The following is a 15,427-nucleotide window of genomic DNA, read 5'->3' as shown; positions in this document are numbered from 1 at the left end:
AAAGATAGGACAAAACATACACACATGTCCTAAATATGGAGATTATAACCATTTTATAAATTAGAAAGATATGTTATAAAGCCATGTATCATTCATTCATTTTATCACATACTTGTGACCTTCCCACTAATCTGTCTCTCAGACTGAATCTCAGATTCCAAAATTCTGAATGTCTCCAAAGAGCCACTGGTTTTCAAAGAACAACCTTCCACAAATAAATTTCTCTGTAGAAGATGTATCCAACTGAGACCCAAGACAGAAAAGATCAAGTCCCCAGAGATGTGGCTATCTTCTGCATATAAAATGTTGTTGGAGAGGGAGAGCAACTTCCTCTCTAATGTAAAAGGCTTTTGTTAATTTATATAAGCAAATTTGTCCTAATGTCTATTACAGTAAAACTCCGATAGTCCGGCATCCAACTGTTCGGCACTCCCAATACTCCGGCATCAAAATGCCAAGCGCTCCTGACCAGCTGATTAAAAAGCCTGCTGCTCAGCACACGTGCTGGCTGTAACCAGAGGGAGCATAAGGTTGGGGGAGGGGGATCATGTTACAGTAGGGAGAAGAGCGTTTTGCTTCAGTGAAGGGGAAAGGGAGGGGAGGAGGAGGAGGAGGAGGAGGATCAGGTTACAACAAGGAGGAGATGCAAAGAGCAAAGGGGGGGGGGGGACAGGGAGGGAGATTGTGTCCTGGCCAGCTATTAAGCCATGCAGCTATACCGGACCTCCTGATTCTCTGGCAAATCTGATAATCCGGCACCACCTAGGTCCAAAAGGTGCCAGATTATCAGAAATCTACTGTATTTTGCAGCCCAACAAGACTGCAAAAAGCATCTTCATACTATTGCAAAGGGGAGGTTCCTGGTGGAGCCTAGCACCCATTCTGGCCCTACTGGAGACATCCAAGAAATTTGACTTTATAGTGGTGGCATTTCTGTGTATGAAAAAAGCTGTTTGAGGTCCTATTTGGAAATGGTTGGCATGAATTTGTTTTATTTTTTTTCTCTCTGTCTCTGCATTCTGTGCATTTATACTATATCTATAGTTATCTATATTTATACTATATATATCCTGTGGTAACATCTTAAAGAGGGATAAGAAATTGTCCTTTTTTAATTCTCTAAAAAATTCCTAAAATAGATTTCTGTATTCTATCATACAGAGTATATGATGGTGTTGTGAAGTATCAAGGTTTTATTGGCACAAGATTCTGGCATTCATGGTTTTGTCGCTCATGAATAATCCAAACTTCCCAAACTTTTATCATTAACACTTCTTTGTTACTCCACCACATACTCCATATATACACTGACACAGACAAGTAGGCACACAAAGATTATATTGTTTACAATCCTCAAAGAATCCCCAAACTTGGATGTAATCCACCAAGACCATCCCAGCTGTATTAATTATTCAGAATTATCTGTGAATTTCTATGGAAATATTTTTACCTGTAAGTAGCATTCTGCAATCCTTGTTACATTAATTAGTTGCACATGCCACATGATAATACTACTTCTGTTTACTCATTAAATAAACTTACCTAATCAACTGGTTGGGGTTTTTTTGGGGGAGGGGGGAGGAGGGAAGGGAAGTATTCAGACATATACAAGTTTACACGTGCAGAGGTAATAATCACAAGATAGAAATATGATCAAATCAAAATTCATTTTTCCATTTGAACAAATATTTATAGTCAGTTTTTCCCTGCTATTCACCCAGATAATAATCTGCTGTTTTAGATTTTAATCGTGCATTTCCCTCTATACAGACATACTTATGTACTTGTGCACAAGTCTAATGAGAAGTATTTAGACTCCAATCCCACAAATATTCATGCACACTCAGCTTTGCTATAACTATCTATTGGTTTCATTGAGGGCTGGTCTACACTAGAAAGTTGTGTCAATCCAGATATATTACTTGGGAGTGTAAAAAATGCACATTTGTAGCAGAAGAAGTTCAGACAAACTAAGCCCTGATGTAGACTACTAGGAAAACAGAAAAATTCATCCATGAGCTTAGCTACCATCACTTCGGAAGGTGGATTTATTACAGTAATGAAAGGATTCTTTCTGTAGCCACAGTAAGCGCCACAGCTCCAGCTGATGCATTTATAGTGTAGACATACCCTGGACTGCTCATGATAATAAAATTAAGCACATTTGTGAATGGTTCCAAGATCCAGGGCTTTGTATGGGTTTTATCCCAACTTTGAATTATTTTGTAATGTGCTTTTAAGTTTCATAGTTCATATACTAAGAGAGTTGTTGGGATATGTACAAATTAATAGGGGACTGGGATAGTGGTAAGGGGTGCAGCCACAGCAGGCATTACCCTTTAAGCATATGTTTCCCCTTTGTCCTTGCCAATCTAGAAAGATAGTTGCACTGGACAGTGAACATAAAAACGGCCATACTGGATCAGACCAAAGGTCCATCTAGCCAAGTACCCTGTATACTGACAACAGTCAGTGCTAGATGCCCCAGAGGGAGGGAACACAACAGGTAATCTTCACGTCATCCCTCCTCTGTCATCCACCTCCAGAGAAAGAAAGGCTAGGGACACTATTCATACCCATCCTGGCTAATAGCCATTGATGGACCTAACCTCCATTAATCTATCTAGCTCTTTTTTTTAACCCTGTTAAAGTCCTAGCCTTCACCACATCCTCTGGCAAGGAGTTCCACAGGTTGACTATGCACTGAGTGAAGAAAAATTTCCTTTTGTTTCTTTTAAACCTGCTGCCTGTTAATTTCATTTGGTGATGCCTAGTTCTTATATTGTGGGAATAAGTAAATAACTTTTCCTTATTCACTTTTTCCATACCAGTCATGATTTTATAGACCTCTATCATATCCCCTCCCTTAGTGTCCTCTTTTCTAAGTTGAAAAGTCCAAGTCTTTTTAATCTCTCTTTATATGGGACCCATTCCAAACCCCTAATCATTTTTGTTGCCCTTCAGTGTCTTCTCAATTACTCTGTAAAAATATTTTCAGGGTCAGAGCTCTTTCCCCCTCCCTGTAAGATGCTGATTAAGATAGTATGTAATGCTGATTAAATTAAAAACTGGTAAGCAGGGGTATTCATTACCTGCTTATTAATATTCAGTGTTTGGGAGTTAACTTTGCTGAATAAAGGTTTATGGAAAGTAGTGACAGATGGATTAACATACTAAAATGGATAAAGGAGTGTAATTGGGGGCCAAATTATTGCCACTCGGAATGTTGTGTTGGGGGCCTGGGGTTAACATGCAGCAGCAATAAAGTAGACCATTTACCTCATCCGATCCTGGGTCACCTGTTTCTTCTCTTACAAGAGTGATACACTAATTATATATTGTATGGAAGGCAAAACAAAAACTATTTATAACTGACTCTCAGTAATTAATCTTATTATTTTAAAGCAGAGTATGACCCAAAGCTCACTATTTCATTTCCACATAATTTAATTGGCAAACGTATTTGCTAATCCAATCAAGGACACTTCAGGATTAAAAAAGCAATTATTTCAGTTTCCACAAACCCAACAATGTTTGCCAAAAGTATTGGTCATAATTTGAAGATGAGAAAAGCTTTATCTATGCCAAATTGCAAGCAAAATTACACCTAATGCAGACAAATCCTGTTTCAATATGGAAAAGGAAAAATTCTTCAGATTGAAATGCTCAAAATATTAAATTGTTCTGCATTTTTTGCTTAAGGAATAAATATCACTAATTTGCATTTTCATCCTTCTCGTTGTACCTTACAATAATGAAACCAAAGAAGCACCCTGAAAAGAAAATAAACCATTCTCTATTGCATGAATCTGCATTGCTTATCATGGGGAGGACTCTTAGGTCATGTCTACACTATGGAGAAGCTCGACCCTCCAGAAGTCAATCTTCTAGCATTTGACTTACCGAGTCTAGTGTATACCCCCGAATCAAATGCTTAGAGCAGCCACCATTAGCATCTGGTACTCCTCAATCTGCAAGGACTAAGGGAAGCCAGACAGAATTTGTGCTCCTGTTTGCTTCCTGCAGGGTAGACTCTGCAGTAACTCATCTTAAAATAAGCCAAATCCAGCTATGTATTTTGAGAAGCTGGATGGCGTACTGTAAGCCGACCTGCCTTGTCTAGTGTAAACCTAGGCTTAGAGTGGGATTTTTAAAATTGATCATTGTTGCCCTAACTCTGCTGCCACTGAGATCAATGGTAAAGCTGCTACTGATGTCAACTGCAGAAGAATTAGGTAAATGTTGAGTGCTTTTGAAAATCTCATTTGTTTTTCAGATAGTAACCAGTAACAATCGAGTTTCTGCTCAGCAATCTCAGCAGAAAACACAATGCTTAAAGAAGCTCAAAGCATGAACTACCTTCTCACCTCAGAGAGCTGAAAGTTTCTATGCTTGGGCTTATCCTAAAAGTGAATGAGATTGGAAAATCTATGTGAAGTTGGTTGAATAACTGAATTCCTTAAGCATGTGAATAGTGGACAAATTCTTAAGCATCAAATTCCTTTCTGCAGGCGGCATCTCCCATAATACTGTTATGTATGGACTTATGCCCTGCACTCTGAAGTGTCTTGAGAATAGGGTTTCCAGTTTTGATTGGACACATTTCTAGAGGTTCACTCACATAACATAATCTTTAATTGAAGATTAAACTTTACTACAGACTCCAGGACAAGTCTGGCAACCAGCAGAGTTATAGATTTTTCCTTCTGCAGTTGCATACCTGCCTGGGTAGCTGACAGATCTGGGCAAAGTGGGAAGGGGAGGCCAGCTTCGTGCTCCTGGATGGTGTGGGGCCTTAGTGGAAGAGGTGGGAGCAGCCAGCCCTCAGCGCCACACAGAGCATGCTGCGCTGTCCTACCAGTCCTTAAAGCCACCTGCAGCATGTCAATTTAAAGGACCCAGGACTTCTCCCAGCTCCTTTGGTGACAATTTAAAGGACCCAGGGCTCTGAGAGCCTCTTGAGCCAGAAGCCCTGGGCCCTTCATAACTGCTGGGCCCCAGGGCAGTTGTCCCTTTCCCCCCGTCTTGGCAGGCCTGATAGCTGCATAGAACTAACAAAAGTCATAAGTGAAATGAGTTTGGTTGTTCCTCAGTGAATGCCTCTATCTCAAAACCACTACAACTGGGTAGTCGGCACTCTTGTGAGGCTCAGTACTAAAACAGCAATAGCGTGACATGAAAGACTGAGTTTGAAGAATAAGGAACCATTTTGGCATTCACCAGTCTTATGAAAAATATACAAATAAAAGAGTCTGGAAATGAAGGCTAATTGAACTGCAAGGAATAGGCCTTCTGCTATTTTACAGATTATCAAAGGAAATTTATGTGGTTTCAACATTTCAACATTAGTGCTCAACATTTTACACAAACGATTATTAATGTGTTGTGGAAACAGGATGTAATGTACAGGGAGTAGCATTAAGACATCACATTTGTCCTTCTACATGTGAATAACAATCATCACTGAAGGCATCACTATCTATACGGGTCACTGCTCTCCAGCAGGAATAAATGATATCCTACTGTAACCACTTTTGTCATAAATTATACCCCTCAGAGATAAATTCTACTAATAAGACAATTTGTTTCTCGAAACAGTTACTATATAAACTAATATTTTTTCAACTAATTTTAAATTATTTCTCAGAGGGTAGCCATGTTAGTCTGTAACTTTAAAAACAACGAGCAGTCCTGTGGCACCATAGGGTACATCTACACTTACTCCCTAGTTCGAACTAGGGATGCAAATGTAGGCGACCAAAATTGCTAATGAAGCGGGGATTTAAATATCCCGCACTTCATTAGCATGATCTCGCCGGCGCGTTACTCCACTCAACAGCTATTTCAAAAGTGAAATGCACACCGGGACGCATTGGTTCGAACCAAACCCCTTAGCTCGAACTAACGTTACTCCAAGGAGTAACAACAATGAGGAGTAATGGTAGTTCGAACCAAGGGGTTTGGTTCGAACTAACGCATCCCGGCACGCACTATCACTTTCGAAACAGCTGTTGAGTGGAGTAATGCGCCGGCGAGATCATGCTAATGAAGTGCGGGATATTTAAATCCCTGCTTCATTAGCATTTTCAGTCACCTACATTTGCATCCCTAGTTTGAACTAGGGTGTAAGTATAGATGTACCCATAAAGAGTAACAAATATATTAGATCATGAGCTTTCATGAGTAAAAGCCATTAGATGAAGTGGGTTTTACCCACGAAAGCTCATGATCTAATATATTTGATAGTCACTAAGATGACACAGCACTGCTCATTTTTTTAAAATTATTGTTACCCTCCAGTGAAGATAAAGACTATTAATTCAGCATTTTAGCCTAGAAAAAAAGATTCCAGAAATACTTTTATGTTTCTACCCGCTTTATTTTACTATGTGTTCTAAATTAGGCCCCAGGAGCTAGTCCCTCCCAAAGGGTTCTCTTCTTCAAATGCCAAATCATTGTTATCTGTATAATTACTTAATTATATAAAGTGATTCTATTTATTCTTCTCACCCAATCTACTCTCTACCATGCCAAATTCCCAGTCACCAATTATCTGACTGAAATAAAATTAATGTATTTTGCCACTTTCTTTTTCTATGAAACAACTCGATTACATCTTTAATCACAGCCAATGGTGGTGGTTTGCTACAGAGCCAAACAAAATTGCTCTTAGCTGCAGAACTATTGTGCTCAATAAGTTTTCAGATTTTTTTCCATGCACCTCCTGCGGAGTATGCCCCTCTGCATTCTGATCTATCGGCATTCCATCCCATTCCATCCCATACCATACCATCCCATCTGCATATATTTTTATTCTTGTAATGTTTATCCTTGAAGCTATCTCCACACCAGTCATATCATACTTGGCACAAAACTTTAATATAATTTCCAATTAGAAGATTTACCTGGCATTGCTCACGTCCTTCAGGGCAGGGGGCTGGAGGTGTGAAGGTTGCAGGAGTCAGGGCAGCGGCTTGTGGGGGGCTTAGTGTAGGGGGATAGGAGGGTGAGGGGATGCAAGAATTGGGGTTGGGGTGAGAAGGGACTCAGAGCAGGGAGGGTATAGGAGTCAGGGAAGGCAGTTGGGAGGTATGGGGGTTCAGGGGTGGGGGCTAATACTGGCTGCTCCCCAGGGCCGGCCCAGGGCAGTAGGTGCCATGCAGCCCACCTGTTGCCTGATCCCTGTGGCCAGCCTTGCCCAGGCTGCTCCCCAAGGCTGGGACATTTGTTGCCCCACTGTGGTCATTCAGGAGTATAACTGTCCCTGCTATCACAGCCCTGCATTTGAATTCCAGGCCCATTGTCCTAGCACAATCAAACTTGGACTTGCTTTGAGTTAGGCTAAGAGGAAGCTTCATCTCAAATTTGGTGGTCCTAGCTCTTATTATTTAGGAAGCATTCTTGAACAAATGGACTCTCAGACAGACACACAAACTCTCTCAAATATATAGTAAATGTCATGGTCCTGATGGGGATATGTTTATGAAAAACTACAAGCAATTACATATGAGGCAAATAAATATTGAAAGAGTCTGGGGGTTAAAAGTGAAGCAATTAGGCACATGTTTTAACTGGTAAAGGCTTATAGAAAAAGCTAGAGTTATTTAGAAATTTGTAAGCAAAGTATCACGTGAGAGAACAAAAGAAAAATATAGACACTCTCTCTTCACATGTCTGTAGTGAGACTGCACCTGGACTATTATATTAATTACTGGACTCCATACTACCCAAATTATACTGCCAAATTGGAGGAGGTCCAAAGAGAAGCAAACTCAAACAAGAGAAATTTGCTCAGGAGGAAAGATAAAAAAAGCAAGTAAGTATTGCTTGGCTAACCAATTTCTAAGTGTAGCAGGTGGGTGAAATGCAGATGGGCTGAGCTCCCTTTCCACCTTCAGCAGAGTACAACATGCTGAGTCAGTGTCTAAACTCATTCCTCCCTCAATCCCTGTCAGCTTCCTAGATTTATTAATAACTAAAAATAATACAGCTGAAATCTAGGCAAAAGCTTCCTTCCAGAATGTGGTTGTCCCTAGCGTTTCCTGCAGATTTCCTCTGTCTTAGTTCCTTCTTGCTTCAGAAAATTTCCCATTCTCTTGCATCCAAGTTCAATTTAATGAGCCACAGTGGCTTAGCAGGAATCATTAAGTATTTACCAGAAGATTTTAGAAACCTGTTATAAGGATGCTTAAAAGCAAAATCCTGTCACCCTAATAAAGGGGCCACAATAACAGTTTACACATCAAGGAAGTGTGTTAGCTCCATAAGGAAGTAGAATTATTTAGTATTGTATTCCTTGACTTTGAAGGTCAGATGGGACCACTCTGATATATTGATGTAGCTATAAGAAATGGAATGGAAAGAAACATTTCCAGGAAAAGCTTCCCCAATACTCTAAAATGTTTTCCAAGTAAGCGAATGAAGCTTTTTCACTTGGGACTATAAATTTAGACTGGATAAAGCATTAGAAATTATATTGCAGTGCTGAGTTCTGTATTTGCAGGAAAATAAACTATAAGGCTGTGTCCAGACTCCATGCCTCCGTCGACGGAGGCATGTAGATTAGCCAGATCGGAAGAGGGAAATGAAGCCGCGATTAAAATAATCGCGGCTTCATTTAAATTTAAATGGCTGCCCCGATCTGCCGATCAGCTGTTTGTCGGCAGATCGGGAGAGTCTGGACGCGATGCCCCGACAAAGAAGCCTTTCTTCATCGACACAGGTAAGCCTCGTGAAACCAGGTTTACCTGTGTCGATGAAGAAAGGCTTCTTTGTCGGGGCATCGCGTCCAGACTCTCCCGATCTGCCGACAAACAGCTGATCGGCAGATCGGGGCAGCCATTTAAATTTAAATGAAGCCGCGATTATTTTAATCGCGGCTTCATTTCCCTCTTCCGATCTGGCTAATCTACATGCCTCCGTCGACGGAGGCATGGAGTCTGGACACAGCCTAACTCTATCCGTATGAAAGGTATCTGGAATAGTCTCATGTTGAGACTTACAAGTGTGAAGTGTATCACATAGAAAAATCAATCTTCAGCATCAGATCAGTAGATGCCATACATCAACTTACTTCCAATTTCAGTCAATGAAGTTGTTGATCTGGCCCAAAAATTTGAACAACCAAACAAGACAGAGAGATTCATGGTTAATAGCTTCTGAGAGTACTTTTTTTTATTTCTACTGGACAAGCTTCCTTCTAAATAGCACATGTAAGTATGTGAGCATTCCTCTTCAGTGTCACTATTCTGCACTTAAGCATTTTGTGGGAGAGAGGAGTTATCACATGCTATGTTCCCACAAACCTACAGAAAATGCAGAGCAGAAGTAAGATTCTTAGCTATTAATAATTCCTCATCAGTAACCATTTTGCTGTTCTTTCTGTAAAAACAGTAAATTTTTTATAGAAAAGCTAAATCCTAAAAGGACACTTTGAATGTCTGCAGACATTCACAGAGCAATCCAAAATAAGCCCAGCATTTCTATATTACTCATATTGTACAGGTGTTCATTTATAATTTCTTAAAAGTGTACTTTGAATCATTGCCTATCACCCAAGATGCATAAGGGAATATATAGCCTAAAAAGATACTGACACTGAACATTGCAACATAGATCTAATATGCATTATGTCCTGAAACTCGTGATCAGAATACTGTGGATGTTAGAGTCAAAGGAGATAGTTTGCATAAAATCCCCCATAGCAGCAACATGTTCACAGACTTGTCAGCATAGTGAGGCAGTTTGACTACAGATACACCTGGAGAGGGAGGAGCCCCCTCACTGGACCTTGGTGAGCAGAGCCAAGAACGCAGAACAACCCTCCCATTGAAAGTCAGTGGGTGGGCCAGAGAAACCAGATGTCTCCTGCAAACTCCCAAGCTGGGTGGCTACTCCAGTCCCTGAGGGATCTGAAGACTGGCCAGAACCACCAGGGCCATTTACAGACCTGAGCACGGAGGAGCTGAAAGCACTGACAATGGCCTTCTTCCCCACTGATTAGGGCAACCCTCTACAGAGCCAGGTAAATCCTGAAGAAGGGTTAGGAAGTCACCCCTGACTGGCTTCGACCATCCTGACAACCAAGTCATCATGTTGCATTCAGGATCCCGACTGACCCAGGGGCAGATCGCTCTGCCACTGAAAGGGCCCTGGCCCACAGTGGAGTGGCCTGTGTCCTCCCCGCTACCCCAATCCTGGGATGGCTGTCTCCCAACATCCCACTGATTGCCCATGTCAGGCAGCCCCCAGACACATAATGAGGTGGACTGACTGCCCACAGACCCAGAGCGGGAGGGGCAACTCTCCCCACTGGACTACAGCCAGGAATGTAAAGTTATCTCACCAGTATTATCAATGATTTCACTCCAGATTCTCCAACAGGGTTTACATGCACACTTACATGCACACTTTCCAGCACAAGGGAAATCAACAGGGATGGGGGAGATAAAAGGGGAAAAAAAAACAATGCAAAAAAAGGGGGGGGGGGGAATTTTGGGAAGAAGTTTCCTGTACTCTCTGCTCAAAAGTTAAGTGGTAATAAAATAAACAATTCTGGTATTCTGGCTAACTCAACTGAAATTTCACCCATGACTGGGCTTGATTTTTAGTCCTTCATGTCCCAATTCCCATTAATCTCTTCCTATTAGCACCTTAAAAACAGGAGGAGCTTGAGTATATATTAAATGCAGTAAGTGCCAGTTTTAGTTCCTTGAACACTTTCTGACTACCTTAAATTAAATACAGAGTAGCTCAAATTGTTAAATACTTCTTTTACTGGTAACTCCTTACATTTTTAGTCACCACCTACCTAGGTAACTCATTCCAGTCATAAATCACGTCCCTCAACCCCTTGACGCTTTTTGTTGCCTCTGCTAGACACACTCCAATTTTTCCACATCCTTTCTACAGTGGGGAGAGAGGGGCTCCAAACTGACCACATTACTCCAGATGTGACCTCACCAATGCCAAATAGAAGGAAATAATCACTTCCCTTGATCTGATGGTAACATTCCTATTCATGCAGCCCAATATGCCATAAGCCTCCTTAGCAACAAGGGTACACTGTTGACTCAGATCCAGCTTCTTAGCCACTGTAATCCCCGAAGTCCATTGGTCCCCAGCTTGTAGTAGTGCTTGGGATTTTGTTTTAAAAATGGATTCCTGGAGGACCTGCTCTATGATCTTTCCAGAGGCTGACGTGAGGTTGACTGGTCTGTAGGTCCCTGGACTCTTCTTCGCTTTTTTAAAGATGGGCACTAAATTGCCTTTTTCCAATCATCAGGGACCCACCCTCGATCACCAAGAGTTCTCAAAGATAAATGGCTAATGGCTCTGCAATCACATCAGCCAACTCCCTCAGTACTCTTGGATGCATTAGATCTAGCCCCATAATCTTGTGCGTGTACAATTTTTCTAAATAGTTGGCAACCTGTTCTTGCTTAGACTAAGGAGAATCTTACTCCATAAATACTCCATCAGTTTGTCCCACTTAAGTTAATAGGATTAAGTTGCTATTCAGTATGGCCCAGTGATATAAGGGATATTCATTACTTAATACAAATAGAAATAGAAATGAAATAGTAATTCTGAAATATGTTTAACAAACTACTGAAAACCTTGTTTTAATATTAGAAGAGTTTGAGACAAAAATATTAAGGATGGTCCAATATGAAATTAGAAGACTTTGCTTGAACAGTAGCCTACATGGTCCTCCTTCATCTTGCTCCATGTTTAATACACTTTTCTACTATTTTCAAAGTAAAAAAAAAACAACTTTCAACTCCCAGTTTGTTTATTATTCCCTACAACTGATATAGGGCAGTAAATCTATTTTATTCCCTTTTCCCCAGATTTTCTTTTCAGAGGTACTCTATGGCCAGCAGTTCCAGTGGATCTTTACTACACACAAAAAAGTGTACTAGTACATTTTTCCCTTAAATACCTCTAACTTGTTATTACATTCTTTAACTCAAACATTTTCATCCTCTTAACTATATTTTAATATAGATTATCTCAATGATCTTTTTCTTCCATTCATCATTACCTCCTTCCTCATTCAAGATGGCATAACATTCTTAAGGTAACTACAGCAATCAATTACTTGGAAAAGTACTTTAAAAGTATTTGAGCCAGACATCCTTTGCTGGTGTAAATCAGTTTAACTCCAATGACTTCAGAGCAGCTACAGCAACCCTGATTGACACCAGTTTAAGGGCCATCCCTCTACTTTTTTTTTTTTAATATAACACAAGCTGGAAATGAATTAAAGAAACCACCATCACGTGACCAGCAAATGATCCACATTTGAGAACTACTGGTCTCTAATGCCTCACTCATTTGTGTTTTTATCATCCCTAGAAGTGAATGCTGAGGGATTCATGCATCATTGCATCAGTTTTACATTAGTGAAACTCCACTGAGTTCAATGGAATTAAACTGTCTTTAGGCAAAATCTTCAAGGCAGCACCCAGGTATCAATCTTCCTTTTAAAATTAACAAACCAAACTCTCATCTCCAACTGAAGTCAGGTGCATTTTCTGAAATTGTATCTTCAGATTATCTATTCCTTGAGGAGTTCTACTTCCATCTGAATTGTATAGATTTGACAGCTCTCTAGGTCCTTGTTTGTGATGGTTGGCTAATCCCAGCAATAAAGACATAATTTGTTTCACTGTAGTAGGTCCATGTACTGCTTATCAATTCTCTTCTAACATCTTTAAAAGTTAACTGAGTCTATTATTTAATATATTTTATATCAGAATTCTGGATACATTTTTTGAGGAGGAAATCAGACATTTAAAATAACAAGTCTAATATTGTACCTGAAAAATTCCATGAAAGAGAAGCCATAGCCATGCTGTTCTGCAATTCCTGCACAAACAACATTTGCAGATGCTCCGATCAATGTCCCATTACCTGTAATTAAAAAAATGTCCGTTTATATTTGTAGAGTAAGAAGCAAAGGACTTTTGCCAATCAGTTAGTCTAGGTTGAACACTTTAGACCTGCTAGTTGGAAAAGAAAAAATAAATTATTTTGCATAAATCTGAAAGGAAGTATCTCAACAATATCTCTCAGCCTATAAAGAGCTTAATGCTTTCATAGATAAGCTTCAAACTATCTTCAGATTTCCAGCAAACAAAGTGAAAGGGAAGAAAGCATAACACTATGTAGTCATAGTGACACCAATGACCTGTATTCAGATAAACTTTCTGCTTGTTGTTTTTATAAACAGAGAGATGCTAGCAAGTTAAAATGAAGACAAAGAGGAGGAAACACAGGAAAGGAAGCACTTTTCTGGAACAATATGTTGAGCTATTGATTGAAAGTACTAAGACAATGGATGAATTTCTTCTATATATACACATGAGATTGGCAAATTAATCTCTTACATTTTCATTTCCCTCTTTCATTTCTGGCTTTAGAATTCCAACTCTACAGTGGTTGCATGAAAGTGAAAAATAAGGTAAGCTGTTCATCCATTGTTCATTCATTCATTCATTGTTAAGGCCATGATTCTGGAAAGGAAACCATATGGGGAGTACCACCTTCCCACCAGGAGTTCCACAGTTGTCACTGGGGTAGCATGTAGGTGCACGCACATACTCACACAGATCCTTTCAGAGTATCAGGGCCAGAGTTACACTGCCATGAACTATTCTACTTGTGGCATTATGACTAATTTGCTGCATTTCCTCTCTCTCCACAAAGTCATACATACACTTCTTAAAGGTAGAGAGCAAAGCTGAATGACAGTGCAGCAGGACAAAAAAAATGATATCAAATCTTTGGAAGTGTATTCCCACCCCAAACAGTATCAGTCATTTGAGGACATCTATTGACTTCACAGTTAGTTTCTTCACTTCATCTCTGTCTCTCAGTGCGTTAAGAAATGTTTATTTAGAAATATTAAATCAAACTTGTGTCTTACATGTACACTAGGACAAAATGTCACAAGAAGGGCAAGACACAGGAAATAGATCCAAACACAAATAGAGTGCAAAGGAATCAGGCAAGGAAGATTAAAGAATTTTTAATTCCAAAACAAGTCAAACTAATAGCCAGTCAATTGTCTTCAAACATGCTCCAAAAGATTGTTGCTTTGATGGCAGCACATTTCTTTGCCAAAATACACTCCCAAAAGGAGACAACAGAAACAATGCTACTGTAACATGAAGAATCTGTATCTTCTTTTAGATTAAGCAAACAGAGTTGACAATATCTTTGCATCTCACAGATGTATCAAAGTATTATAGGGATCTCCAAATAACAGAGGAGTTTATATACTGCAAAGAAGCTGCAATAATGCCTGAACATAATGAGCCATCTTTAAAAAAAAAGTTTCTGCCTTTGCAATTAATTTATTTCCCAAGATGGGTTTGAGATGGAAGGGACAATTTCAAATGTTCTTGAAAGTATCAAGGATTTTTATTTGTTTGGTTTGGGATTGGTTTGTTTGCTTGTTTGTTTGTTGTGTTCATGTGATTTAATTAGATTTTTGTCTTAGATGGCTTCAGGGATTAAACTGAAATCCACAATAAAAACAATCTTTTGTTTCCTCTCTTTTTTAATTTCTATCTTTATAGTAGGTGAGGTATTTGGTAGTAAAAAAAACAATTTTACAACCAAAGAATCATAAAAAATGTAGGATAAAGCAAATGTACATGAAAACCTATACACAGGTCCAGTACATTCAGGTATGTTTTGGTAAACAAGGATCAAGTATTTTCCAGGAATCCATAAAATCCCTGCATGACTACTAAAGAAGAGTGAGGGCTAAATGGTATAGTACAAACTTTTACTTTTTTTTCTTCTATTTATTTGCTTAATCTCAATATTATACAAAAGACAACAAAAATTATTAGGGGTTTGGAATGGGTGCCATATGAAGAGAGATTAAAAAGACTAGGACTTTTCAACTTAGAAAAAATGAGATTAAGGGGGGATATAATAGAGGTCTATAAAATTATGACTGGTGTTGGAAAAATGAATAAGGAAAAGTTATTTACTTGTTCCCATAAGAACTCGGGGTCACCAAATAAAATAAATAGGCAGCAGGTTTAAAAGAAACTAATGGAAATTTTTCTTCATGCAGCACACAATCAATCTGTGGAACTCCTTTCCAGAACATGTTGTGAAGATCAGGATTTCAACAGGGTTCAAAAAAGAACTAGATAAATTCATGGAGGTTAGGTCCATTGATGGCTACTATCCAGGCTGGGTCGGAATGGTGTCTCTAGCCTATTTTGTTGCAGGCTGGGAATGGTTGACAGGAAAGGGATTACTTGATGATTACCTGTTTCTGCTCACTCCTTCTGGGGCATTGGCATTGGCCACTATTGGAAGATAGGATATTGTGCTAGATGGACCTTTGATCTGAACAAGTATGGCCGCTCTTATGTTTTTATGTTAAAGATATCATGTC

At 39.5% G+C, this 15,427-nt stretch overlaps 1 protein-coding gene across 4 annotated transcripts in view; it reads right to left on the bottom strand.

The window, feature by feature from the left end:
* OCA2 (OCA2 melanosomal transmembrane protein) overlaps window positions 1–15,427 on the bottom strand; it is a 364,555-nt gene that overhangs the window by 50,930 nt on the left and 298,198 nt on the right. For all 4 annotated transcript variants that reach the window (XM_006116097.4, XM_075916334.1, XM_075916327.1 and 1 more), the window contains exon 23: window positions 12,825–12,918. In XM_006116097.4, coding sequence (XP_006116159.1) covers window positions 12,825–12,918 — 94 coding nt within the window. The remainder of the gene's footprint in view (window positions 1–12,824; window positions 12,919–15,427) is intronic.

The sequence above is a fragment of the Pelodiscus sinensis genome, chromosome 1 (genome assembly GCF_049634645.1).
Source record: "Pelodiscus sinensis isolate JC-2024 chromosome 1, ASM4963464v1, whole genome shotgun sequence".
NCBI classification, from domain to species: Eukaryota; Metazoa; Chordata; order Testudines; family Trionychidae; genus Pelodiscus; species Pelodiscus sinensis.
Note: the sequence above shows the minus strand (reverse complement) of the source record. Positions and strands in the feature narration are given on the sequence as shown.